Source organism: Maylandia zebra, linkage group LG7 (assembly GCF_041146795.1).
Source record: "Maylandia zebra isolate NMK-2024a linkage group LG7, Mzebra_GT3a, whole genome shotgun sequence".
In the NCBI taxonomy this organism is placed as follows: Eukaryota; Metazoa; Chordata; class Actinopteri; order Cichliformes; family Cichlidae; genus Maylandia; species Maylandia zebra.
In genome coordinates, this window is record NC_135173.1 from 13479107 (window position 1) to 13506986 (window position 27880).

Genomic DNA, 27880 nt, shown 5'->3' on the forward strand with positions numbered 1-27880 from the left:
TTGACACTAATGACTTGTTTTATTAACTTGCCATGTTTTTGACTTTATTGGGTTCTTTTTGCAATGATGTCTTTCCATGATCAAGATAGAAAGTGCCTGTTGACAGAACAATAAACAGACTTTGCAATATGGTGGCAAATCTGAGAGGTTCATGCTATTCTGTCCTCTTCAGCATTTTATTCTAGCTTTCGAGTCCCTCGCTGTTTTTGAGCTGCGACTAGATGACCAAACCCAATCTGAAATATTTACACAACTTCCAAACATTAAAGTAATACAAAGAAAAAAAGATGGACCTGAATTGTGTGAAATATGTCATGTGTAGGTAGGTTTTCAGTTAGCTTGTCGAGTGATGGTCATGCCATAGTTTGCAAAATCTCAGACATTGACTCAGCTGGGTTTGGTCGGTTTCCAGTCATGGCATCTGGATAAAAACTCAACACGAATCATCCATCAATCAAAAGGATTCTGCACTCTCTTCACTCACAGAATTTAGATTAAAAATGTTAACGCAAATATAGAAACGGATTAGAAAGAAGATCCAATGGTACCCTGCAGCAGTCCATCAAAGAGGACTTTTCTTTATGAGTTTGGAGATTCTAGACTGACAAAACGGCTCATATACATATTACACTCAGAAAGAAACTTTCACTTTATATCTCAAATCAGTCCCTACGCCATTATCTCCACATCTACAAAGTGTATCAGAGGAACTAAGCCCTCAGCACCATCCTCTCACTGGTTTCATTTCCTAGAAATCAGACTTTAATGTATCAAAAGTGATTTTCAGTTTTGGACAAAAGCCCCGTTGCTGGTTTCTTTTAGTAAAAGTGTTTTTATGAGTCTCAATTCCTGATAAGTGTTGCCTGATAACAAGTCTGCTTCCCTCTCTCATCCATGCCCTTTGTTTGTGCTGCTCCCACGGGTTCATCCTCTCAGCTCCAGTAGTACAAAGAGGATGTCAGACATACAGTTTATGTGCCAGTGACTCCCAGCAGCGAAGTTTGGGAATTTAGTAGAGCAATAACTTTTGTGGCTGAAATAAAGAGCGAGTCCTGTGAAGTTATACATTTTACAGGCTCTTATGTCTCTGATAGACGGTTGATTTGAGTATCTACTGGCCCCATCATCCTATACTTCTCCTCTAGGAGAGGCTCGTTACCCTGCAGATGGATGACTGTCTTGGAGTTGAGTCCGACTCGGCTCTCCTGGTTCCTCTTGTTGTAGATGTTGACCCTGTGTTCCAGCTCGGGGCTGGTTTTCGTGGAACCTGTTGGGCTGGGTGGTTTCAGGTTGACGGGGTCGAGGCCCTTTTGTGTGAGACACGAGTCCTCAGACAGAGAAGAGAGCAACTCCTGCACCACAGCGCTGGGGCTCCTTCTCGGCTGAGTGCCCAGAGCCAGAGGGCTGCTGTAGGGCGGAGGGTAGCAACGTTGGTCGCTGTAGTCTGTGGACGTGGAGGCCTCGCGCACCGTGGAGCTGCAATCCATGGTGGAGCCAAGTGTGTGGCTGCTGATGCTGTGCTGACGGGTGCTGAAGCTGGCACGGGACACTGTGGTTGTGGAGGCTTCGCTGACCGAGCTGCCTGTGCGCTGCAAACGGCTGGACGGCACCGCTTCGGCGCTTACCAAAGAGGGCGGTAGCTGACTCGGGTTGTTAGGCAGGTGCACATCTATGGCTGCTGTTGTAATGACTCGCGCTGGGTCTGGGATCCCTGTGTCTACAAAATAAGACAATGTGTAAGAGCCTGAAATATTGTGGTGCCACTTTGATTGAAGAAAGAGTCTGCTGAAGCTTACCACTGCTTGGCTCACTGTAGTACTGGCTGATATAGTTGTTCATGTCATCTTGACCATGATGATCTAAAAAGACAAAAGAGGAAAAATGGAATTCAGAGTGAACGTGGAAGCTGATCTGTAGTCCAAACTAAAAGCATGGACTACAGATTATTTGTTTGTTCATTCAATGTTAATTTGCAATTGATCACAATGCCTAAAAATTTTACATCATCATAGAATTTTATTATTACAGATCTGTCATTCAATATTTTCTTCATCTTCTTTTCAATTTCCAAAAATCATGAATATAGTTTTCTTGACATTAAGGGACAATTTATTAACATCAAGCTACATCATAAGAATTTCAACTACTTTGAAATTGCATAATTGAAATTGTGTATGACTGGTGACTTGGAATACAATAAAATCTAGACACTCACTAACCAATAATTTATTGAGTCCAACTGTTCAGCTGCTGGTAAACGCAAATATCTAATCAGCGAATCACATGACAGCAACTCACATTATTTAAGCATGTGGAAACAAGACGAACTGCATAGTAGACACAAACTGTTCACACACTAAAAAATATAGAAATTTCTCTGGCAGATAATGAAAAAGCTGGAACCTTTCTCTATTTTAATTGTTATTGCTCATCTAGTACTTAATGTAGTGTAGTATGAATGGCAGTGGGGGAGGTCTTTATCAGTAGGAAAAAGTGTAAAACTTAAATACAGTTAAAAGCCCAAAATCTATGCCCTCCTTCACATTTTCAAAACATGTTCACTGGGGCCAGATTGGAGTCTTTGCTGGGCCGATTATGGCCCCCGGGCCTTATGTTTGACACCAGTGCTTTAATTTAAATGAAAACAAACTCTTTCAAGTACTTGTTTTATGTGACAAAACAGTCCAAATTGAAAAGGTGATCATCTTACAATCACATAAAACATACATCAGGAAAATGATTTTATTACAAAATATGAATTTAGCAAATGTTTTATACTTTTTTGTTGAAATATTATTACCACTGAACAACTAATCAGTAATTACTATTAATATATTAGCTTACAAATTATTTCAGCTCAATGGTAATGAACACTTTTGGTGTGTGGAAATGTTTCACAGATAGTAAATGAGTCAAACAGTTTCTCTTAAGTGCTTTCCAAGGTCCCAAAGGACCATCACCAAATGATCAATACCACATGAGTATATGAGGTTCAGGCCCAGTTAAAAGGTTGTCTGAGTAGAAACACTGTGGCTCAGATGTATGATAGATCGCACTGTGATTTATAGCTTTGATAAAGGAAAAGCCTCAGTGTTTGGAGCCCTGACATCACCTGTACTGACAGTGCTTTGTTGCTTTTAAGTCCTGTAAGTTATGACCTGTCACTGTGTGAAAGGTTTATAGTCCATCTATGTGCGGCACCAGAATTTTGATGTGGACTCTGAGCTGAACGTTTTTGAAAACAGGACACTGACACTGTGTCGTGTATGTTGGCCACGATTAATGGCCCAACACTCCACCATGAAGAGCGGAGCAATGTTCAAGGTTTTTGAGTCAGAAGGGATTTCTTTCAAAATTTCTAACCAGCCCAAAGGTTGGCCAGGCTCTTTTAGTCTACCAATGCCCCCTTCTCCATGTGTAAGCATGGACGTGATTTACCACGGAAAGCGCAGCCTGGACTCCTTCCCATGCACACAGGTCATTGATAACTTGTAATACAAAGAGCTTGGGTATTCTGGACAGTTACCTGCAGCACCCCCAGGCTCTCTAACTTTGTTTGGCCTGTGATGCTCAGAGGCCCCAGGGGCCAGACCGTCCACCTCCTGGAAACTGCTGCTCTGTTTACCCCACATATGGTGGATCTGCATGGCTGCTTCACGCTCGGCAACAAGATCCAGGTCCTGCTGAGCCAGGTGGGCCCTGAGCTGCCTGATTTCAAACTAACAAAAGAAAAAGAGATGAGAGAAAAGGACAGAAGAATTTTAAAATAAGACACACAAGTGTTTTGAACACAAACAGTCTTTGTCTTCATTTCTGGATTGAAGTGGAGAACACAGTGATGTTCACTGTTTTATTTTGGTAATGTGACTTAAAACAATGACAGAACCACAACCCCATATATTGCTCTGAGGTATTGCATAGTGCTGATTATGTGATATCCAGACTGCAGCAAAAAGATTATGCATATCGATTGTCTTATCATCTTTGTCCTTTTGAGTGCAGATTTATTATTTTAGTGCACATCACTTTGCTGCCCTCTGCTGGTCAGACACAGCTATAAAGTTGCACGAGGGATAGAGAAGAGATAAGGACACATACGGCCTGTTCTTGGCAGATCTGGGTGAGTCGATCAAGCTGTTCCTCCCTCACAGCCTTGGCCTTCTCATACTGTTGGATCTCCAGCTCCATTTCCACCTTTACTTGCAGGACGTAGGCTGGAAGAAAAGGACATATTACACTCAGTAAGATATTTTTATCTTGTAAATAAAAGCCATCATATTTTCAAAGTTGGTGACAGATGACATGGACTACTACCTGCAAAGCTTGTGTAAAAAGATCTGTATGTTTTAAGAGAAGATTTGAAAATATTTTTGGAGTGCTTTAGATTTCACAGCATCATTTGAGTGGTTGGTGTAGGTGCTGACAGCTGACTTGAAACAGAAGTGTTTTTAAAAAAAAAAAAAAAAAGTATCTCTTAGAAAAACTATAAGAAAGGACATGAACATGAAAAAAGGATTTATTTATTCTCTCTAAATGAAAATACTGAAAAAATGATCAAATTATTTGCCTATAGTGGCTTTTCTGTAAGTACTGAATCCATTATCGCATATTATGTCCTTCTACTATCATTACTGGTAAAAATAATAATAAAAAAATGATAAAAGTCTCAAGTGAGCCAACAACCTGCAGATTAAAGAGGCTGATACCACTGGGTGCACTATGCATTATCTAACTGACAGTAAAGGACAGGATGTAGGGGACACCAGCCCCTCCCAGCCTTACCGTCAATGATCCTCTTAACCCTCCAGATCCGCAGCGTAACGATGAGACCGATAGCATCCCAGGGGCTGCTGGGGCCATTGGCCACTGTGGAGGCCACCATGGGGGCCAGAGAGAGTACGATGACAGCTCCATCAAACACCTGAGAAAGTACACACACACACACACACACACACACACACACACACACACACACACACACACACACACACACACACACACACACACACACACACACCAGGTTACTGCTATACTGCTCTGAGCTTATGTAGTTGCCAGTCTGAGCTATGACATTGAAAGAATGACACTGCAGTGAAAGAGGGCCCCAAGTCAGGACTAATGGGACTCACGGGAGCCTACCTCTACTTTGTTCTCGATGTAATCCCATATCCCCAACACCACGATCCTGAACACGGTCTGAGACAGTAGGAATGGGGGTGGGGGGCAGAGATAGGGACAGTGAGCAAGTTACAAAGGAGCAAGATGGACGAATACAATCACAGCTAAATTGAGAGAGAGAGAGAGACAGAGAGAGATAGAGTGCAGTCTGTGGTCATTGTCAATAATAAACGGGACATTTCATCCCATCTTTTATTCTTTCAGTGCGAATTCATCAGTTGTATTCACACGCAGCAAGAGCAAAAATTAGAGGCACCGCACTATCTCCTTCTGCTGACACAGCAGCGACTGCGGAGAGCAAACAAACCTCCATCTTCTGCCATTCTGAACAAACTCCACAAACCAGTCAAACTGCTGAATCCACTGCTTCAGAGTAACACTGAGGGGTTCCCTCTGTTGACTCCAGCGAAACAAAAGTTACCACTCAGATGGTCAAGTTTAAGAAACTAAGACAAATGCGGCTGGCTCTGAGGAAAACGGTGATCAATACAATACAATGAACTTACCTGGGGCCTCGAAATTATTTAAAACTGGCAGCACAGAAAAGCCCGAAGGGTTCAGTTTAAAAACAAATGCCGCAGATCAATCGAACAACCTAAGAAGGAACCGGGCGTGCCAGCTTTAACAGCAGTGGTTATACGTGCACATTCAGGGTACGTGTGCACGATTTTAAATCTTTTATATATGAGCGCGATAAATGGAGGTGTGCTCTTGTTCACCTGCACTAATCACAATCTAATCATGCCGTGACAGAGGGCATCGGGCATTTCATGGCGTTATTAGTATTGTAATGAGAATCTGCCAGTGTAACTCACTTGCCCACACATACTGCACAACGTAGCATTAATCAAGAGGCAGCTGCATCAGCTGTAAGTGAGACTGTTGTTTTGCGTCGAGTGGAGGAAGACTCACCTCAGTGAAGAACACAGAAAGAATGGCCAGGCTGATCCAGTGGATGATGCTGGCAAACTGGAATGCATTATTAACTAAAGGGAATAAAAAAAGAGAGGAAAAAACTGATCAGGAGATAGCTGTGGTTAAAGATTGATGCTGGATTTTGTTAGGAATATAACAAACAACCTGCAGTGTACATGCTGCATAACACTGACAGGTTGCAGTAAATCTGTGGAAAACGCAACTGAAGAATGAGGCATCATGACAAGTATGAAACCAGTGCATACTGTGCATGCACGCGCCTTCTTTCTATTCATCAGGCTAATTGTGGACAAGCTCAAACAGCACTACGCTGTCAGCTGAAGCGCTTCTCGTCACGCCCCACGTCTTCCCCATCTGTCTCTGTTTGCTGTGCTCAGTGATCTGTCTATCAGTCAATTCATCTTCCTCCAGTCCTCCCCACAATCACCCGGCAGCCGACTCCGCGTTGCTCGATTCCTTTGTCCACTATCTCCCTTCATGCATTTGTCTCACTTTCCTTTTGTCTGGTCAGTGAGTCGGTCCCGGGGGAACAGTAAAGACCTGAATGCATTTGGATATTGCTGGTGTAAGACCATGTGTGTTAGCCCTCTGACATCAAAAAGGCCAACGCTCCCGACTCTCTGCTCATGACAGATGAGGATGTCTCCACCGAGCCAGATAATGTAGATAAAAGGTGATACTGGGGTGAGATGGGTCGGACTGGAATTTCAAGCACCTGCCATTCAGTGTTAACTGTGGAATACTAATGGAAGGTTTTTTTCCCCCCAGACCGTGATTGATCAGAGCCTTGGGTCCCAGAACAGATCATAAATGACACTCTCTCATTACACAGTAGATTTACGAGATGAGGTTAGCAGCGATTTAGTTTCTTTGCAAAAACAAAAACTTGCCTGAAATGTATTCTAGTCAAAGTTCTTTACTTATAAAATAATATATTATACGATTTAAAAAATACTAATAAATATATATTATCATTGTAGTTTTGACAAGGATTGCTTAAATTCACATTTACGTCACAATGATTTTCATTGATGATTCATTTTATGCAAATGAGGGTGTATCCAGTTTAAAAAAAAAAATCCCAGCCACATTTTCCCCTCATTTTTCACTCACACTGTAACAGCTTGGTGTCTATGAGCAGCTCCAGCAGCAGCAGCACCACCACCAGAATGACACAGGCCACTAGGAAGCAGTTGAAGCCTGCCGACAGCAGACAGACCTGCCACAGCGCTGCCCTTCGTCCACAGCATGGCTTCAGCCAGTTTGACCTGAGTGGAGGGGGAGCAAGGCGGTGTGAGACACAGAAAGGCAGAGAAGACACGCCGTGAGTCTCGCTGAACAGAACTCAGATCTGACGGGAACACTCAAGGTCGAATCAATAAAACACACGGAACATCAAAATTGAGCAAATTTGTAGTGTATTCAACCTTCTCAGTTCAGCATTCTCCTAAAATGTTTTTCAGCAGAGGGCACTATTCCTCATGTACGCCATAAAAAATGCAAGAAATGAATGAACGAATTTACAGTCTTAGATTTAAGAATTTTAAAAAGTGAATGTGAATTATAAATACACAGTTCGCTAGGACTGAAATGATATATTAGTATGAAGAAATCGTAAGTATGAATTAAAGGGTGTCCTTTCCCTCAGTTCCTCTTAAAACTTCTCTTTCTGGCTTTTTCTGCAACCTTTCCTTCAGTTTTTAAGGTCTGTTTTTTTTCTGCCATCATTAAGCAGTGTAGTTAAATCAATACCAGTCACTAATTGTAGACAGTAAAGATATATTTAGTGCTAAAACATCAGAGCACCAAGAAAGGAGGTGAAAGGTCACTCAAGTTTAAATTGAAATTCTTGTCTCTGCTTTTCACTGCTTGAGAAGGCAAAACTTTCTTTCAGGAAACTGTCTAGCTTGTTGACTTTTTTTGTTAAGAGCCTGGCTGAAAGTTAACTTCTTGGTTCCCTCGTGTTTGAGCTCTGTATGACTGACTGGTTCAATAATGTAGCTCTCCTGGTACAACAGTGGGGCTGCACTTGCACCATTTGGAGGATGCATATACACACACATGACACATATACACGCATGACGCAGATGTTTTCTTAACTAAATGACAATTTCTTCAACTTTGTTTTGTTCTCAGCACAAGAATTGTTTCTCCTCTCATACCTGCCTGCGCGTTTGAGAGTGAAGTAGAGGCAAAGCTTGTATTAGTTGGACTGCCCGATCCCGGCTTTGATGCACTTTACATGCTATTATTCCCACTGGTGCCTTATACAGCCATCTCCACGGTGATATATGAACACTCCATTAGTCTGGAGTGTCCCTAGTGTGCTTCTTCTTTGCACAGGTACATTGTGGCTGAAGATAAGTGTCACACTTGCCTTAAAGCCACCCTTGAGCTCCATTTCAAGTTTTTCCAATCAGAAACTGACCTGTTGAGATGCGTAGGGAGTTATGGGCGGTAAATATTGATACATTTGCAGGAGCCACACAGGGCTTTTCCAATGCGTGTACAGTCATGCATCCAACCAGGCACGCTAACCAGAGGTACTCTAAACAGGAAAGTGTGTATGCGCACACACGGGGTTGCCATCTTTTTTCACAAGCATCACTGAGAAAGGCAGTGCTGTCCTTTGAAAATAACCACTATCTGTTGTTACCTGTCCCCCATAGGAGTAAAGCTACGGGCAATGTCTGTCAGAGGAGAAGAGAGGATGCAATTTATTCTACTCTTTCCTTTGCTTGAGCTCAGAATGAAGGAGGCAGACACTGAGAGAGAGAAAGCGGGGTGCAGCCGGTTCAAAGGCATTGGGATTCATCCAAAAGAGAATCAGAGAGAGAGCCAGAAAGGAAGGAGGGGCAGTTGGAACAGGAAGAATGAAAACGAGAACAGAGAAAGATACAAATTTAGTTCAAGGATTTTTCTCATTTTTAGGTCCTTTTTGTAATTTTGGCCATCAGTCCTATAGATAGATTTTTTTTTTTGCAGACAAGAACAGCAGCATTGTTCATATCTATTTTTACCTTCAGAATCAATTATATACATAAATTAGCTGTAATGGTGACTTATTTGCAGCCTGTATGACTGACTGCTGTTGTTTCTTAGACCTTTTGTTTTTTCATTTCCCTGATGCTTCCGTTTCAGAAATGGCTTTCGTAGTAGTACACGGTTGTCTTTGAAAGTGGGAAGAAAGAGGCGATCCTGAGCAGTGCTGCAGTTTTGCAGTTACAGCTCTGGTGTAGCACAGCTTCATATCCTTTCTATCCTTCACCAAGGTCAGCAGAGGGGCTGGAGCTTGGCCACACTGTGCCACTGCTCTCCCAGTGGCTCTCGGCCCTCTGCAACAACCCTCTGTACCAGCCAATACTAACAGATTAGTAGCTCAACACCTGAGGTGACAAAGAGGTAGTTCAGCATAACGGTATCATTAGCAAATACCTCGGAGACTTTCCCCAGCACCAATCCGTTCCCAGGGAACAATGTCAAACCCCATCTGCCAGTGGAGAAGAGCCAAGAAAAAAAAAGAGAAAGATTTACCTAATGATGTGCCTCGCACACAGTCACAGGACATTTGTGCACCATTAGTTAGATAGAGTGAGATAGAATGAGCAACACACACGCCAAGAGAGACACCTCACTTATCTTCATGTTTGAAAAGCATGATTTAACTCATACTGTGTGGAATCATAATTCATTCAGACCTTTCCCACAAGCCAGGCAGAAAAGGTATTAATTTAATAAACCTGTAAAGAAAAACCCTGTCTGGAAGCAGAGTAAATGGCAGTGATGGATTAGCCCAAGCTCAGAAACTTAATTTTAGGGAAATCGCTTTAAACCTTGAACACTGAGAACCTGAAGTATTTATGAGGAAGTGAGGCTTCAGTGATGGAGCAAGCCAAGGAAGAAAATCACCTCACTTTCTTGCGGGGTCAAGTCAGGTTCAGACCAAATGAGTAATACCTCAAGGATTTCTCATGCACGCATATAATAAGAAAAAGAATTGGCCACATCCTCTTTTTTTAGTTGTGTGCGTATTTGTCACACTTAAAAGTTTCTGCTCGTTAAGCGAGTTTTAATTAGGGGGAAAAATGCCCCCTAAACCTAATAACTGGTTGTGCCACCCTTAGCAGCAAGAACTGCAATCAAGCATTTGTTATAACTGGCAATAAGTCTTTCAGATCACTGTGGAAGAATTTTGTCCAACTCTTTCTTGCAGAATTGTTTGAATTTAGCCACTTTGGAGCGTTTTTGAGTGTTTTGGGGGCCAATATAGGATGATGGCAAAGCATCTCAATCAGATTTAAGTCTCCAAAAGCTTTATTTTGTTTCATTTCTTTTTTTCCCTTCAGCCCCTGGTGGCCGGACATTCTCTTTCAGGGTTTTATGGTAGAGAGCAGAATTTATGGTTTCAAGTTGTCCAGGTCCTGAAACAGCAAAGCAGCCCCAGACCATCACACTATCACCACCATGCTGGACTGCTGGTATGATGTTCCGTTTATGAAATACTATATTAGTTTTAATCGAGATGTAACAAGTCTCAAACCTGATAAAGTTCAATTTTATCATCAAGATGTTGTTTTTTTTTTGGGCAAATGTGAGACGAGTCTCTGTTTTCTTTTTGCTCAGCAGTGGTTTTCTCCTTGGCGCTCTCCCATCAATGCCATTTTTGCCCAGTCTCTTTCTTATTATTGAATCATCAACTCTGACCTTAACAGAGGTGAGGCTTGCAGTTCTTCAGATGTTGTCCTGGGTTTTTTTGTGACCCAAATGAGTCATTATTGAGTTGAGAATTATTAAGTAACTTTGGTAGGCTGGCCACCCCTGGGAAGGTTCACCATCAACCACTGTTCCAGGTTTCCTTGCTGGAGTCCCAAAGCCCTAAAAATGGCTTTGTAACCCTTTCCTCCTCCCCCCCACTCCCACCCTTACTACTAATGGCAGTTAATGATTTAACAAGGGAGAGCATTTACTCTTTTTTTCTATTTTTTAAACAAAGGAGCAGTTAAGTTTTTAAATCATCATTTAAAAACTATTTTGTCTTTACTTGGGTTTTCTTTGTCTAAAATTAAAATCAGTTTGATGATCTGAAACATGCAAGTATGACAAATCTAAAAAAAGAAGTGCCTTGTATGTGCACAGGGAAACATCATGTGTATACTTTAAGGGACACTGTGTACAGAGGAAATTAAAGAAATAAAGATGCGGGGTAGCATGAACTGTGGACAGGTTTATAAAGACATCAATGTACCAGTGGCTGCAGCGGCAAAAGATCGAAGGGAGTCCGGCACCAGCGGCGAAAAAGGGGATTAGATCATAAGATCGATCAATGCTGTACATGATGCTGGCTGCAGAATGGCCACTATAGTAGCAACAAAGTAGACAAAGACGTTAAGCAGAATGACTGGCACTGATGAAAGTGTCTGGTTGCTCTGCTGGGGCCCATTCACACAGATGGGACAGCGTTTTGGCTCCATCCCCAGCTAAGTAACTCTCACTGAGATGAGGATGCTAGGAGCATGTCTTTTATTATACTGTCTCCAGTAATTGAGACAAGATAAAATACAGCGTAAACTCATCAGGTACAAGTTAGATGGTAATTAAATAAGGGAAGTGGTGCTTTATTTGTGTGTATAAGTTTGTAGGGTAGGAGAGAAGGGGGGAGGCTGCAAATGGGAAAATTTATCCAGAAGGAATGAGTGACTATGAGCTCCTCAAAGGTATTGATTAATTGATTACAGCACACACACGCACACACTCATAAAGGGAAGCAATAAACAACTGCAAACATTAAGCACTAATATACAGTTGCTCTTGATGCTGTCTTGTAAATTACCTTCTGAAACTCTTGACTGGCTATTCAGTGAAAATAAAATAAGGACACCAGGGTGCAGAGCGGTGACATTTGCCATAAATTCACCATTAATTATGATTTAGGTCTAAAATACATAAAGTGTCCATTCAATACCAGGCCAAGACCCAGATCACTGCCTAGTGGCCATTCAGAATGAATGAATGTGACCACTGGTTTCAGGTTACGAGCACAGAACATGAGTTTAACCAAACAGATGCAGTATTTGCTCCTTAGATTAATTTTATAAAGCTTCTGGGATGTGTGTCTATGAATTAAATGACTTACAAATCATCAAAATCATCTATATTTCATTGAAAATAGTACACACAGATATTAAATGTTGAATCTGAGACAAAATTATTTTGCCTTCAAGGCTATAAAACATTTAACAGTAGAAAGTCTCATGGCTAATTAGGTTAATTGGTAACAGGTCAGTCACATACCTTCACTGACCTTTCTTTAACCCACTAGGGCCACCATGGTAACAAAGAGACAGACAAATAACTCTTTGTTTTCTTTTTTTTACATCCACACCTCAATTAGTTACAAAAAGAGCAGATAAACTGACAGAGAAAGATGTCACCCTCTCTGCTTTCTCAATAAATAAACACTGGGGAAGGTTAATCTCTGAAGTGTAGTGGTTTACAAATTATCCTAACAAAAGGTGGATCCCCTAATTTGGTCTTGTGAGGAAACCAGAGTACCCAAGGAGAACCTGTGTAGACATGGGGAGAACACACAAACTCCAGATGGTGGATTCAAACCTAGGGCCTTCTTCTTGTGAGACAAAAGTGCTAACCACTGCCCCACCGTGACGTCCAATAATGAGTTTCAACTGTTAAAATGATTTGTAAATTATCAGCCCTGCATCAGACTGTAAACCTGTCCTAGTCGTGCCCTGCCTCTCGCTCAACGATAGCTTGGATAGTTACCAGCCCACCCATGAGCCTGAATTGAATAAGATGGATGGAGGGATGGATTTGTTGATAACTGGATTCTGCATCCTAACATCTTTGTGCTTACACATGTGCATTGCACATACAGCTGTATGGATACTTTCATCTAAGTGGTTATGTTGATATCCTATGTTCTGGTTTAAGTTGCAGACATCGTGTGGATCTATCTGACAGCAAGACATTTTTGAAGTGCTGCTTGACTCAGATTGTCTGTCTCCTCTCAATTTCTCTCGCCCTGCTCAAATAACTATATAGCCCTGTGGTTCCTCCTCTATAAACTTGAACCAATTCGCACCAATCTGCTGAACTCAGCAGGATCGGACAGGGGAAAATGGACCACAACCGTGTGCGCCTGCAGGCTACTCCACAGCAGCACTGAGAAGACTTAATCTCATTCAGGCTCTTCAAGCACTCTGCTTTACACCTATCTCTTAGCTTACTTTTTTACACTTAAAGAGGCATTTCATAATAGATACGATACAGAACAGTGATTTTTTTTTCATACTTGAGAACTTCAGTTTCCTGAGAAAGCACTGCCCAGATTTATTGAATATGAAATCAAATGCCTACTTACAACCTGTAAAATGCCCGATGAGTCATCAAGTCATGTCTTATTAGAACCAAAAGAAGGAAAGAAACCCTGAAAGAAGAAACCAGCTAAGCAGCAAATCACCTTAAGTGCTGCTAGTAATATCTTACAAGGTAAAAACCAAGGTAAAAAGATTTATTCAAGATTTTTAAAAAATATGGGTTTATTATTGAATCATATACTACTAATAGACCAATACAGATAATTATTTTAAGAATGTAAAAATTATCATATGTATACATCATATAATAAATTCTTTGTACTTCATATTTTATAACAAATACCTAGTAGCAAGTTTGACTTTTTATTACTTGTGGCATAGATTCAACCAGATGCTGGAAACATCCCGTGATGATTTTGCTCTATGTTGGCATGATAGCATCACACAGACACTGCAGATATGTTGGTATGAGATATCTCTCATTTCACAATGTCACAAAGGTACTCTATTGGATTGAGATCTGGTGACTGTGGAGGCCGTCCGAACACGGTAATCGCATCATGTTCAAGAAACCAGATTGAGATGATTTGAGCTTTAGGACATGAATCATTGTCCTCCTGGAAGAAGTCATCAGACGATGGGTACACTGTAGTCAGCAACAACACTCGGGTAGGCTGTGGGATTTAAATGATGCTCAGCTGATATTAAGGAGCCCAAGGTGTGCCAAGAAAGTATCCCTCAAAACATTACACCACCATCACAAGGTTAAACAGCTAATACAAGGCAGGATTCTGCATTCAGAGATCCTCTTCTGCATACCTTGGTTGTAACGACTAGTTACTATTGGCTTCCTATTAACCCAGAGCAGTCTGGTCATTTCGCTCTGACTTCTGTCATCAACATGGCACTTTCATCCAGAGAACTGTGGCTCACTGGATATTTTTTCTTTATCATTCTCTGTAAACTCTGTGGTTTTGTGATAACATCCTAGTAGCTCAGCAGTGAAATACTCAGCCCCCATTCGGCCCCAACAACTATGCCATCATCGAAGTTTTTATCTTTTGTCCTCATTGAGCAGGTCATCCCAAGCATGTCTACATGCCTACATGTATTGAGTTGCTGACATATTATTGACTAATTAGATTTTTGCAACAACAAGCAATTTAATGAGTGTACCTAAAAAGTGGCAAATGGTTATGCATGATGTACTGTAACTAATACATCATGACTGAGTGGTTCGAAACCCTCTGACTTGAGCATGACACTACTTCTGCATCACCTCAAGCATTTTTTTTCCTGCATTATGTTGTGTAAAAATCATTTTATGACTGATGAACTGATACTGTCCGAAAAATATTATTGGTCTGCTTCTTTTTGCATGTGTCAATAAGTACAGTTAAGGACCTAGCATGTGTGTCTGGTGTGCCACCTGCATCCTTCTAACCTTCTTTGGGAAAATCCATGCAGCTTCTCAGTATAACCAGATATTTCCACTGGTTTCGGAAAGCAATCAGCTATCATCACTTCACTCCATGGTACAGCCTAGCAGAAGGGGCTCGGCAATAGTCCCAGCCAGAGAAATGGGCCACAGATACCAAGCAAATGGAGATGGATGGGGCTCCATGTGCAGAGCAGCAGACAAGCTGTCCCTGATAAATGGTTTTTCACCAGGACACTTGATCTCTCTCGCTCTCAGCCTAAAAAGCAATCTCACACTTTGCATGTCTGTGAATATTAACAAACCCTCAAACCCTGCACTCAAATGTCATCTATTGTGTCGCACATGGTGCCAGGCAAGAGAGCCAATTTGATAGAGAGGACTGTTACTGTGTGTGTTTGAAATAGAGTCAGAGGGAAGAGAAAAAAAAAGAGAAATCCTGTTCTCTTTTCAGACATCCATCAACAAAGAACAGGTACAGTATGGCTCTGGTGCCAAAGCCCCATGACATATTGCTGCTGCCAAGCTTCACACTAGACTCTGGCAGTGTACTTCATAGCTATATTCTACAGTCTGGATTTTTTTTAATTATTACATCTTATTTCAACCTTGAGCACTTCAACCCTGGGCTTTTTTTTAATAATGTGCAGTTTGACATGCTGCTATATTAATGCATTTTCATGGGGAGAAAGAGGGTGGAGAGCTTTAATTCAGGCAGTAAATAAAGATTGTGTTAGCAAGTGCAATTAGTCCAGGTGCCTGGGCACAATTTTTCCTTATCTAATGTCTAACATTTCCATGCAACATGGCACGGGGCTAATTCCACACAACACACAGAGAAATGGCACTCATCAAACAGAATCATCTAGCATGATCTGCAGCTGGCAGCTTGGAGAATTAAAGTGCGGAGGAAAGTCGTGTGCTCCATTTCTCCTCTCCGCCTCTCTTCTCCGCTCAAAATGGCAGGTTAACCCATATGAACCATCTGTCATTGCTGCAGTGCTTCACACCTCCTAGTCTGGCCCCTGGAAATCAGTGGCATATGTTACTACTGCTGTGGACAGCAGGCTGATCTGGGGATGATAAGACAGGACAAGCTTAGGATGTACAGCTCAGGGTTTAAAGGCTGAGGCCAGGCAGACACTCTTTAAGGGAAAGAAGCATAAAACTCTTTGTAGATACACATCTAAAAGTGCGTTTAGACTGACAGAATTGTGCAGATACATTCTTTTCTTTTTGTAAAAAAGCATATCAGTAATCTGGGGCATATATATTGTCCTTTTATAAATCTCAGTGTGCATGTCCACAAGCCTGATTTTTGGTCCAACCTTTACGCATGAACAGATGCAGGCACTCCCTTATTGTTACTTCCACAAAGAATTTCTGTTTGCAAAATAGCTTTTGAATAACAGCCATAACAGCTAAAGAAAACAGCAAAGAAGTCCCAAATGGGACTCTAAAACACTTGTTAGCAAAGCAGAAAAGAGAAAAACGACTGGAAATATGTATTTAGTGATCTCAATAACAAACAGAAGAAAAAAATCTGAAGAAAAAACTAAAGAGGACCCCAGCAGACACAAACATGGGCAGCAGTCGAATAGCAAACAAGAGACAAAGAGGCGCGTCAGTTCACACAAGGAAAGAAAGCCAATATGCAGCCTCACAGCTATTTACACCACCAATTTCCAATGATAATAACACACCCAATAAAACTGAGCATGAACTAAATGATCTGTAATAAACTTTGTGAATGGTAAATTGTACATATTAGTATAAATAGGTGTGTTTAGAAACAACAGGTATTTATTATAACAATACATGCAAGCTCTGAGCTTGATTTTCAACCCCACCTCAGTGTACTTGCTTGATTCTAAAGAACATGTGTTGTGAGGTCCACACAGTCTACATTCTTCCTTTATGTGTGGGAAACAGTGTACAATTGGCTTTTGTGTGTATACACTGTTGTTGCATCAGACTCCACCTAGTATTAAAGGTCATTAAGCTCAAGGAGTAAAGCAAAACTAAATATGCCACCTTGCTACTGTACCATTGCTTAAACCAGTCATAATTTTTTCTTGGCCGACAGAGTTCTGAGAGTTTTTTTTTAGAGGGATAGTGATGGTTTCACAGCTTCAAAACAGATTTTTTGTGTTGAAGAAATAGAGTAACCTGTGACTGAACAGATGCCCACTTCACCGCGCTGCTATTTTTTTTCTGTACAGCTTCCAGGTTTGCAAATAATTCAAGTACTACAATATTTTAACAGTCAGTAGGTATGTGCTTTGGATGCACACAAACAACTGGCTGGTCTGGTCATTTTCATTAGCCCTGTTACACATTAAATGCCACAAGGTTGATTAGGTTGCTACAACTGGGTAGTTAGTGTGTTTATATTAAAAACAACAACAACAACAACAACAAAAAAACTATTATTATTTAATATAAAAAGATAAGGGGCCATATTTAAGTCACCAAAGGTGGATGGGTAGTTGCACTGCCCTGAATATGGACATTACAGCAAGTTTTGGGGAAAAGTGAGCAGCCAAAAATCTATTAATAATTCCTCCCTGCTCACCACTGCACCGAATCTGCAAGTACTGTGTGTGCCCCTGGTAGTCCACAAGAACATCCACCTCCTACGTAGTCGCCCACGTCTCCTGATAAAGAGCCATGAGAAGCTGTTATTGAGGACTAAATGTGCATCTCTGGTATGCTGTTTTTCTGCTCACTTTTCACAGGAATAAAAAAAGAAAGAAACCAAAAAAAAGAAAAAAACAACAACCAAAGTTAGTGAGTGAAAGTAAGTGATGATAGCTAGAAAAAAGAAAAGGATTTCTAATCACCAACACAGAAGCAAAAAATAACTGCAAACCAAAACACGACCAAAGCAGGTTTACTGTCCCGTAAACTATCACTTACAGAGAGCTAAATTTAGCCAATTACATGCCTAGTAGAAGAGTTTTCACAAGAGCACATTCCAATAAACAAGAGAAAATGTATTTACAGGCCAACGCAATTATAGATAATAATAGCTTGATCAAGTCATCACTCCTGATTGAAGGCTGGCATTGACTGATTTAAAGTCCTGTGGCCACCGCTGTGTCATTCCTTGGATGCTACACACTTGATTCATAAAGGTAGCTATAACCTGTGACGCTGGAGCTGTCACCGAGAGCGACAATGACAAATGCACTCGTGAAAGTAATGACAGGTATGTGGCTGGAATTCCAGTGACCTGAAAATCAGGAATTCCAATCTACAAAAGGTCATCGAACACAGCGTGACGCTCTCATGGGTGAGAGATTGCTTAATAGTTTCATCAGTGTGCTGAGTGCTTCCAAATCTCGCCAAAAACAAAGAGGGGGTTTCTTCAATCAGCTTTAAATACCCACTTACTTTTCATCACAAATCATATTTACACTGGTGATTTCATAAATCCTCCACAGTCACATCTTGACACCGCATGAGTTTTTCATAGCACAATGCTAAATCTCTGGGGCACCAGGGCTTCATATGGTGTCCTTTGAGACTGCCTGCTGTGATGATCATTTTGCTGGGCTGCCAGATCCTGCCCTTTTGCCGTGGCTTTGCTATGCACTTGTTTTCTGTTCATTTTGTGAGCAAGTGAGCGAGAAAAATATGAGGTACGATAACAGAGCGGGTGTTCGGGACAGGACCCATCTGTTCTCGCCCTTCATCCCGCAGAGCCATCATCCTGGACAAGGCCATATCAGGCAAAGTCCAGCGGGATATTTTCATCTGACACACCAGGGCTTGGATGGCACCCCCCCCCCAAAAAAAAAAAAAAAAAAAAAAATGGATGCTCCAATTAACCTTATGCTCTTCGTCTTCTTTTTCTGCATGGATGCCAGCATTGCAGCATGCCAAAAGGGTTGTGAGTCACGCGTCCTGAGTGGAAAGCCATGGACACTCGCTACAGGGGTGCTCAAGGAGGGGTGTGTCCTATCCTGAGAACACTGGGCCAAACGGCGATATGGTGATAAGCAAACAACACAAACGCAGGACAAGCAGGCTTCATGGAGAGAACCAGGGCTCTGACAGCTCAGGACAGCTATGGTGCTCTTTTTTTTTTCCTGCCAGAAATCAACATTGTGAACAGAAGCCTGTCTGGTGAGAGAAATCGCTGTGTCATTGAGCTGAAATGAACAGATCAGTGGAGACATTGTCCATTTAACACAGTGACACTAATAAATTCAGTGCCAAATATCCCCCACTCTCGGACTCCAATATAAAATGCGGAATGATTCAATATGCCAGGTGTAATTACAATGTGCAATAACGAGCAATGGAGAGAGTGATGGCAGAGCTTCTCCCCCGCCAGGGTAGATTATAGATTGCAGTAATTGCAATTCTGCCTTAATTATGAATGTGGCACTAACACGCAAAAAGCAGACACAATGACTCAGTCACCATATCTCTAGTATCTTCCTAATTGTGGAGGCAAATATCCAGAACATCAATCAATACATAATTACATTTTGGGACTTTTTAGTACACAAATTAATTATAGAAAATTTCCATGTGCAATCGTGCCACTGGTTTGTTTCCAATTGTCTCAAAATGCACAAAGTTTGAGACACAAATCACAAGCTGACCTCATTGTGCTGCTTTTATTTGTTACAAGTGCTTATTAGTTATATAATCACTCCAAGGGGTACCACAAGCTGCCAAGCAAACAAATGATGGGACTCACCCCTCTCTGCTATCCTCTTCATCTGGGTTAGATATGAGCTGGGATCCAGCGAGGGATATGTCCAGTGCCGCCAAAGGCAAATCTCTGTAGGTGAAGCTGACCAGCTGGACGGGGGCCACACACTGGTTGTCGTCCTCTACCTGCTGGGAGATGACCTCCAGCTCTGAGGCTCCGGTCTGGGGAGGAGCCCTGTCACATGCAATACACACCATAAACAGAGCAGCAGTGAAGTCAGAGAACTGAAGTGGTTGCTGATAGAGTCATCCATGAGTAATTTTGCAAGTTCTAGCTGATTATACGATAGCGACAACTGGTATCTACATGTTGTCTGTGTGCAGCAGCGAGAGTTATAAAGCACAAGTGACAGTGCTTCATGCAGCCTTTAGAGCAAGGTTGCATGAAAATGTGCCGCTTATTTAAATTATCCAATATTCTCACCAGGAAAACGTCTCAGTCAGTGCAACCACGACATCCTGAAATTCTTTGTGTTCTTGCCTCACAACACCTAACTGCACACATGGAAATAGTATGTTCACTAAAACAAAACACACACCAGCTTTAATGAGAAAAGACTCTTGCTTTCTACAGCAAAGTAGAATAAATGTGGATTGGCCCCATACCTTACAGGAAGCCACCGTTTTGCATTAATCTGTGTAAACCCATGACTTAAATTTGCCTGAACTGAGCACAGTTACAATTTTAACTAGAAGAGTTGCATTTCCTGCGAAAATGCAGTGTGAATCTGCTGAAAACAGCTGAAGAAGCAGGAATTTCTGCTGAAAAGAGGTAAAGAAACTGAAAATTGTGATGAAAAGAGGTGAAAAGCCAAAAATGCTGCTGAAAGGGGGTGAAGAAGCTGAAATATGTACTGAAAAGACGTGAAAAAGTTAAACTGTCTGCTGAAAAGAAATACTGCCATGAGTAGGGTTTGAACGCAGCCTCCTGGTCCCAAGGTAACTACTCATCTCACTGGTTCTCAGGTAACTGAAAGGAGGTGAAAAAGCTGAAAATTCTGCTGAAAAGAGATGAAGAAACAAAAACTTGTGCTGAACACTGGTGAAGAAACTGAAAATACTGCTGAAAAGAGGTAAAGAAACTGAAATTCGTGGTGAAAACAGGTGAAAAAGCTGAACTTTCTGCTAAAAAGAGGTGAAAAAACTGAAAATTCCACTGAAAACAGGCCAAGAAGCTGAATATTCTGGTGAAAAGAGGTGAAGAAGCAAACCTTTCTACTGAAAAGGGGTAAAGAAGTATAGAAGAATCTGGAATTTTTGCTGAAAAGGGGTGAAAAAACTGAAAATTCTGCTGAAAAGGGGTGAAGAAGCTGAAATTTGTGTTGAAAGGAGTTAAAAAAGTTAACTGAAAAAAATGTTGCCATAAGCGGGATTTGAATCTGGGCCTCCTGCTCTGAAAAAGGCTGCTCATTTCACTGAGCTAAAACACAGCTCACCCCAGCAAGCAAAGTCAGTGACCACACTGATAATGTGGTCCATTCATTTCAATGGGACAAAAAAATTAATAAAAAGCTTAATATTTTAAAAAGTATAATAGTTAAAGTACAAAAATATATAGCAGGAATGAGCTGAAGTAGCAGAATATTGTGAAATTTGAATGGTGAAAATCGTGTGGACGCCTACAGCATCCACACAATAAAGAGAAACAGGAACAGCATTCACACAATAACTACTAGTTCACAGCATGCTTGTGCTCTATATTTTAGTGACACCTGTCACACAGGGCCTGGTAGCTTTGACTAACAGATGTGATAGGTTAGGTGTGCTGATATGGGATGTCGGTGCCCTTTGGGGCATTTTAATGGAAGTTTATGACATAACAAGACACAGACATGACTCGAACTTGACAAACAAAGAAAACTTGGACATGAAACATGACAGATAAACACACGTAGACTTAACATGACCAGCCGATGCGGGAAACTTAACACAGGGATGAGACAAAAAGGAAGCTTGATAAATCATGAACTAAAACTGTAACCTAGGCATGACAGAATGTAACTAGATAAACTGAAATGAACTTGACTCAAATGAATAACAAAACATCAAGAAACTCAGAACACTGGGTCACACGACCCAGTACCATGACAACTTAGCAATAATTCGAATTAATAATGTCTGTGCAGTGCATCCACACAGTCTGTGAATACATCTAATAAGTAGGGTCAGGTGGCTGGTCATCTACTAAATGGTAAACGATCTGATTCTTACTTGAGCACCTCATTTAGCCATTCATACAAGCCCCTTTTCTACACTTTCTATCTGCTCACACTCGGGGTTAGTATCTTGCCCATGGATATTTGGCATGCATCAAACCACCAACCTTCCGATTAGTAGAGTATCTGCTCTACATGAGTCACAACCACCCTTTTACTAATGAGAACGTTGGTGAATGCGTGTGTGTGAACATTAACTAGAAAGAACTTAAGCATAGAAAAAAGTTTTTGTATGAAGTGCAGTCTATTTACCATTTACCAGGCTTACAGGTCTTATACGATAACTTAGTAATTCAGCTGCTCTTCAAAAAAGTAACACAGTGGAGACCAAAACACTGATGTTGAGGCTTCAAAATGCACAGTCTAGAAACCCCTAGGTGACATCATGTTGGCTACATCCATCTTTTATATACACTTTGAACAAAACTGTATTTGTCAAATTTTATAAATGGCATTGCAGAGCAAACCATCTTTCCCCCCTTTGGTTTTTTGTGTGCTCCGTGACGCTAACTATATTTGGCAGGACCAGACAAGGTGTCACTTGATCTAGGAATGAGATCTTAAAACTTAAATGTGCAGGGAGGGCTGTGATATCACAAGCTCAACCAATAGCAGACAAGGAGAAGGCACCATGGAAGAGAAGAGTCACATTCCTTGGCTGCAGTCCCAGTGCAGCCAGCGAGGAGACATCAATAACCGGAGTACTTAACAGTGGGGGAAGTCATTGATTACAAGGCAGAGGGATCAAAAGCCACTGGGCTGGTGAATTCTACAACCTCTGCGCTGGAGGTGAAGCAGAAAGGGTGGAACCAGTTAGTAGAAGATCACTGAGCAGACCCACCTTCATGGTAAATGTTAACGTAGGGAGACCTTTAAAGAAAATAGGTCCTTCTCTTTCCTGATTTATTTCTTGACTAACAGCTGTGTATTGGACTTCCTTGAAAGCTCATGTTGTTCTTCTCACAAGAATTCACTTGAAATATATTCTTAGATTTGCACATAAGGACTACAAACAAACAAACAAACAAAAACAAAACACTCTACCCTGATTTTCGTAGATAAAATGACTGACTGTTATGCGAGTCCAGCTTGAAATTGGTGCTCAGCTTCAGGGTCAAACGCCCATATATAACTTTGTCCTCTACAAAACATGCCTGCGTTGTTATCTGTCGAGTTGGCACTTCTGACCAGCTGCAACAAGGACGCTAATGACTGATGACAGCCACAAACTGTTTAGTGCATCAAAATCACATTTTCAGACAATCACAAAGCAGGCCAGGAGTGATTATGTGCAGGGTGCAGTGGAGTGGCTGGTTGCCATTGTAGGGAGTGAGTGGAATCTTCACATATGAACACCCTGCTGCCCCCCTCAGTGATGCAGGCAAGGACAGCCGGCAGCATGCCAAAGGCGAGTCTCTTTTCGGAAGCATGCAATATTAGTACACGCCACGAGGAAGCAACAAGGTTAAGAGAGAGCATGCATGGCTGCAGGGAAAATCTTGCACCTATACAGAGTAAAACTGAGAGCTTAACACTAACCCAAAATATGCAATTTTCTTCTTCACAAGCTAATGTTTAGAAATGCCACACAGATGCATACACATGGCATTGGTTAATACAGCCAGGTCTTTAAGGTTGTCATGTAAGGAAACTGTAATTTAATATGTATTTTAATTAATCTAAACACCAATGAAGTAAAAACTACCTTATATAGAAGAAGAAGAGGAGGAGGAAGTAGATAGTTATGTGTGCTTGATTTGGCAGAGTTTTACACTTCCTGACCCAACCTCAAAGGGGATTTCTGTTATTTGTTGGAACTGAACCAGCAACCTAATAGTAACCTTAACCGTGAGTGCAAAACTAAACTAAACTAAACTAAACTAAACTAAATTCAGTTTGAAAGAAAGACTGAAACTGAATTTAGCTTATTTAAGTGACGTCAAATCTCTGTATTCATTGAGTTATGGATGAACATGATTTACTTCATCTTGTTTACTTCGTCTTGTTTATGTATGAGAATTTTGTAGCTATATTAATAATTACTAATATTAACTTTAAACTGCCAACAACATATGATAACAAGGTAATAAAAAAGAAGATGGCATGCATTATTGGATTCTGTCAGAAAGGTTAAGACTGCTGCCTGTCACTTAATATTTTAAATAACCTGTTCAGAGCAATAAATCTCCAGCTTCTGTCACTGCATTGAAAAGTGCTGCCTCAGCACGAACTGTTGGTTTGCAGAGGGCACTGGTATCATTGTCATTCGGAGCGCTCGCTGCCACAGTATCTCTGGCCGACCATCTATAACCCAGCTGCTTTGTCTTACCCAGTGAGTTAGAATGCGGACAAACTGGCTGCTCCTTGGTGCACAGCACTTCGCTGTCATGATTTCATCACAAGCCTCTGCCACAATGGTGCATTTATAGGGATCAGATATTTTTGGCAACCCCTGTGATGCTGAGTTTCAGTGGGACCTTGTTTTGACTTTGATGCCTGAAACATTCACGTGTAGTATCCAGAGATCCCTGCTAAAAAACAAATACAGACCAGCACCAATATCACCTAGTCTAACAGCGTGGCTCATAGAGGTGTTTTATTTAAAAAAAAAAAAAGGTCTATCGCATAAAAGAACAAGGTCATTAATTTACCTCACTGACTATACAGACAGTGAGGAAGACGCAATTACTTCTTGGTTTTGGTGCCACATATATGCTATATAGTTAGACACTTTAAGCTATTTAATGAATCTTAAAGGGGAATCTAATCTATCTGTCCAATCTACGACACTCAGAAAAAAGACTTAATCATATAAAAATATAAACGTCATATTTCTAGAAAAAAATAATACACCACATGTGGGAGGGAGGTGGGAGATTTAATACAGATTCAAGCAGTGAAAATAATTCAGAAGATCTGAACGAGTTTCCCCATCTGCCACATCTGCCACTTCTCAGACAGTCAGCTGCACTTAGCATTAAATCATGTGTCTGTACTACTAAGCAGTCAACGATTCTCTATATGATCTGGTTACAGATGTCATGCGCCTCTGTCCTCTACTTCTGTGCTGTTCTGTAACCCAGGTAGTAGCCCCTGTTTGTATGTATTAGAAGCAGCACCCGGTGGCTTGCAGAAGATGCAGCTGACTAAACCCATTTTGCATTCAACTCCCACTCCACGCTACTCCCCTCAGCTCCATTCCCATGCTCACTCTCTTTACCCTTCCCTTAGCCACGGCTGTGGCTGTCGTCAGAATGCTCGGCCTGTCTTGAGGACCACACACAGAGTAATTATTAATAAGAGAAGATGACAAGTGAACATCCCTCCTGAATGTTAAGAGATGGCAGTCCATTCTCTCGCTCCCGGAAATACTTGGACGAGGACAAGCGCTACTTTCTCCCTGATCCCCTGTTTAAAGTCACTCACGGGAGGCACACGAGCATGTGCAGGTCCCATTCTGCTAATCATATCCCACCACACTGAGACTAACTGCGCATAATACAACATATTCATAAATAGAGATTTAAGATTTCACACTCTCTCGTACACATGGTTTCAAACAAGACTCCGGAGGGTGTTATACTTACTGAGTGTTGCTCATGTCGAGGTCTTGTTGCTGCAAATAGACGTCCACGCTAAATAACCCCAAGTGTGAAATATGATTTCACCGCTGCAGAGACTGGGCTCCTGCCACACATACAGGAAACACAAGATAAAAACAGACAAAGCACATAAAGAGGTAAATAATAGGAAAGCTCCCTCTTCTGAAACTTATTGTGGCTTATGATTGGGAGCTCCAGAGCAGCAACTAATAGGTCTTGTGGGCAGATTGCCCCAAGGTTAACAATAAACAGCAATTCTCAAAATTATGAGGCGTCTACATTGTAGCCGTGCAGCACAAATGCATTCAGAGCTATCAATGAAAAATCGGTGCTTATGTTTTTCCTGAAGGTGCCTTGCTCCAACTCCAGCTTTAGCTATGCTCTGTTCAACTATTTTCCTGGGGAGCAATAAACTGTAATGGATTTTAAATCTCCTCCAATATACGCTCCGCTCTGTGAATCAGGGGCTGAGGAACATCACACCTCTTGCATAGCAAGTGCACCAGGATGCTAGCTCTTTGTGCCACAGGATAGAGAACCATTGATGTCCAAGCCTGTTTAGTGAAAGCCCATTCCGGTTACTGAAACGGACACATCATGACCTGGGAGGAAAGTCAAAAACACAGCCACCCGTTTATTTAAGATTGAATGAAATCTTGACTATTACAAGCAAAATAATGGCAATGATAGCATAGTGTTGGCCATGCCTTCATTATTTAGAAGGCATTTGATGAATTTGCGGTAGTGTTTTAGATACAAAGGCATAGCAAAAGCCTCCGGACATTCAGAGGTGAGGAGTCAGCATTCACAGCAGAGTAATGTAGTGAAGCACAGCAGATTAAATGCTACTCAGGATAAATCAGCCCAGGTCATTCAAGGGCTGAGGGTGATACTGTTTCGTTGCAGCACCCCCCTAAACGTGCAAGAAGAAAGAAAGAACTGGCCAGTGAGAGGTGACTAAAGTCAAAAAGGTTAACACTGTGCCAAAAGTGAGGAGTAACTGTGGAGGTGACTGGAAAGGCAAGTCTACTGAAAGATATGTGCCAGTCCTTTTTGGAGATAATGCACTACATACCAAAAATATTTCTGGACATCTCTCTATCAGAAAGCTCGAATTTCACAATCAGCAAATTGAGTTGACCCTTATTACTATAAGTACAGCCTTCAGTAAGTACTTCATCAGCGAGGGTCGGTGGGTGGGGGGTGGTCCACAAATGCAGCACATTTTCCTGGGCTCTTCTCAGTTCCCTGTGACTCGTTTCTGTCTGAGGCTTTCTGTATTTAGCGCAATCGAGATTCACTTGCAAACGTTTTTCACCAAGTCATTGCTACACGAACAGTTAGCTGTTAACGTGCTTTGTTTTGTTTTTTTTCCGCGCTGTTCTTAGAGGCCATAGAGCCTCATTCATGTTCATGCTCAACCCAACTGAGACACATCAACTCCTCGGTGCGCTTTAGATTAGACACCCCCTCGAAAAAGAGAAACAGGGGGTGGGGGGAATTAAACACACTAACCTCTTGTGTTGTCTTGCTCTACATTGTGTAAAGTGTGGTCGTGACTCCTTTGCCCTCGCAGTGATGATGGTTATATCTCCCTCCTCGCCGTGGATGATGATGATGATGATGATCAGTGTGAGGGAAGCTCGGATCTTGCTGTGTGTAGGTTGCGATTAGCCTTAGATTTGCGTTGGCCAAGCACCCGTATCGCCTCTCAGAAGATAGCGCACGACAAAAACACCTACTCCGGACTGTAAGCACCATCCTTCAGAAGGAGACGACGAGGCTGTCACTGAATCAGGGTGATAACGACATCTTCGCAGGGAGGCATGATGTGCTTGCAGGGCTTCCCCCAGAATCACATCAGGGACTCCATGTGCCCGATAATAATAAGAGGTTCACGAGCGGGAGCTGTCCAGGTGCTGAAAAAAAGGATTCCAGCGGTTACAGATGTGTGACAAGCAGTGCTCCGGGAGGGAAACGGATAGCCTAAGATTTACCCCAAACCCTTGCAATGATGTCATATAAAGCATGTATGCAGTCAGTGTACCCACTAAGCCATCAGAGCCCGCAAAAGTCCTCCTTTCTATGCCACCCTGGAAGCGTCGACGTAAAAAAAAAAAAGAAAAAAAAGAAAAAAAAAAAGGGAAAAAGCCCACTCTCGCTTCACTTCACCTCTTGAGCTTCAGAGCTCCTCGCGATAACAACCCACCCGCGCGAAAAAAAGAAAAAACATATCACTAATACTCACAGTGAAGTGTTTCTGTGACCCTCGGTGGTGATTTTAATGCAGTTTATCAGTCTGCAGCACACCCAGCAGCAGGCTCTCTGCGACATTTCAATTGCATCCTAAAATGCATTAACAGGACTTAGATCCCCGAACGTCACATAAGGCAGCATTTATAAAGGGTTCATAAGTTGTGACTAATGGCTTTTATAAACGGTATTAAA

At 41.7% G+C, this 27880-nt stretch overlaps 1 protein-coding gene across 1 annotated transcript; it reads right to left on the bottom strand.

The window, feature by feature from the left end:
• Positions 1-276: 276 nt before the first annotated feature.
• On the bottom strand, positions 277-27569 carry tmem266 (transmembrane protein 266). Its single transcript, XM_004553158.3, has 11 exons — positions 26948-27569; positions 25418-25517; positions 19601-19789; positions 7228-7382; positions 6091-6164; positions 5140-5196; positions 4783-4921; positions 4099-4214; positions 3527-3719; positions 1797-1859; positions 277-1717 (listed from the first exon to the last, which is right to left on the bottom strand). The coding sequence occupies exons 2-11, from the start codon at positions 25429-25431 to the stop codon at positions 1080-1082; spliced, it is 1638 nt and encodes a 545-aa protein (XP_004553215.3). The 5' UTR covers positions 25432-25517; positions 26948-27569; the 3' UTR covers positions 277-1079.
• Between the last annotated feature and the right edge of the window lie 311 nt (positions 27570-27880).

Coding starts and splice junctions, on each gene's coding strand:
- tmem266 (XM_004553158.3), bottom strand. Junction 4,922..5,139: donor ACATCGAGAACAAAGTAGAG/GTAGGCTCCCGT, acceptor GTACTTTCTCAG/GTGTTTGATGGAGCTGTCAT. Junction 3,720..4,098: donor AGATCTGCCAAGAACAGGCC/GTATGTGTCCTT, acceptor TTCTTTTGTTAG/TTTGAAATCAGGCAGCTCAG.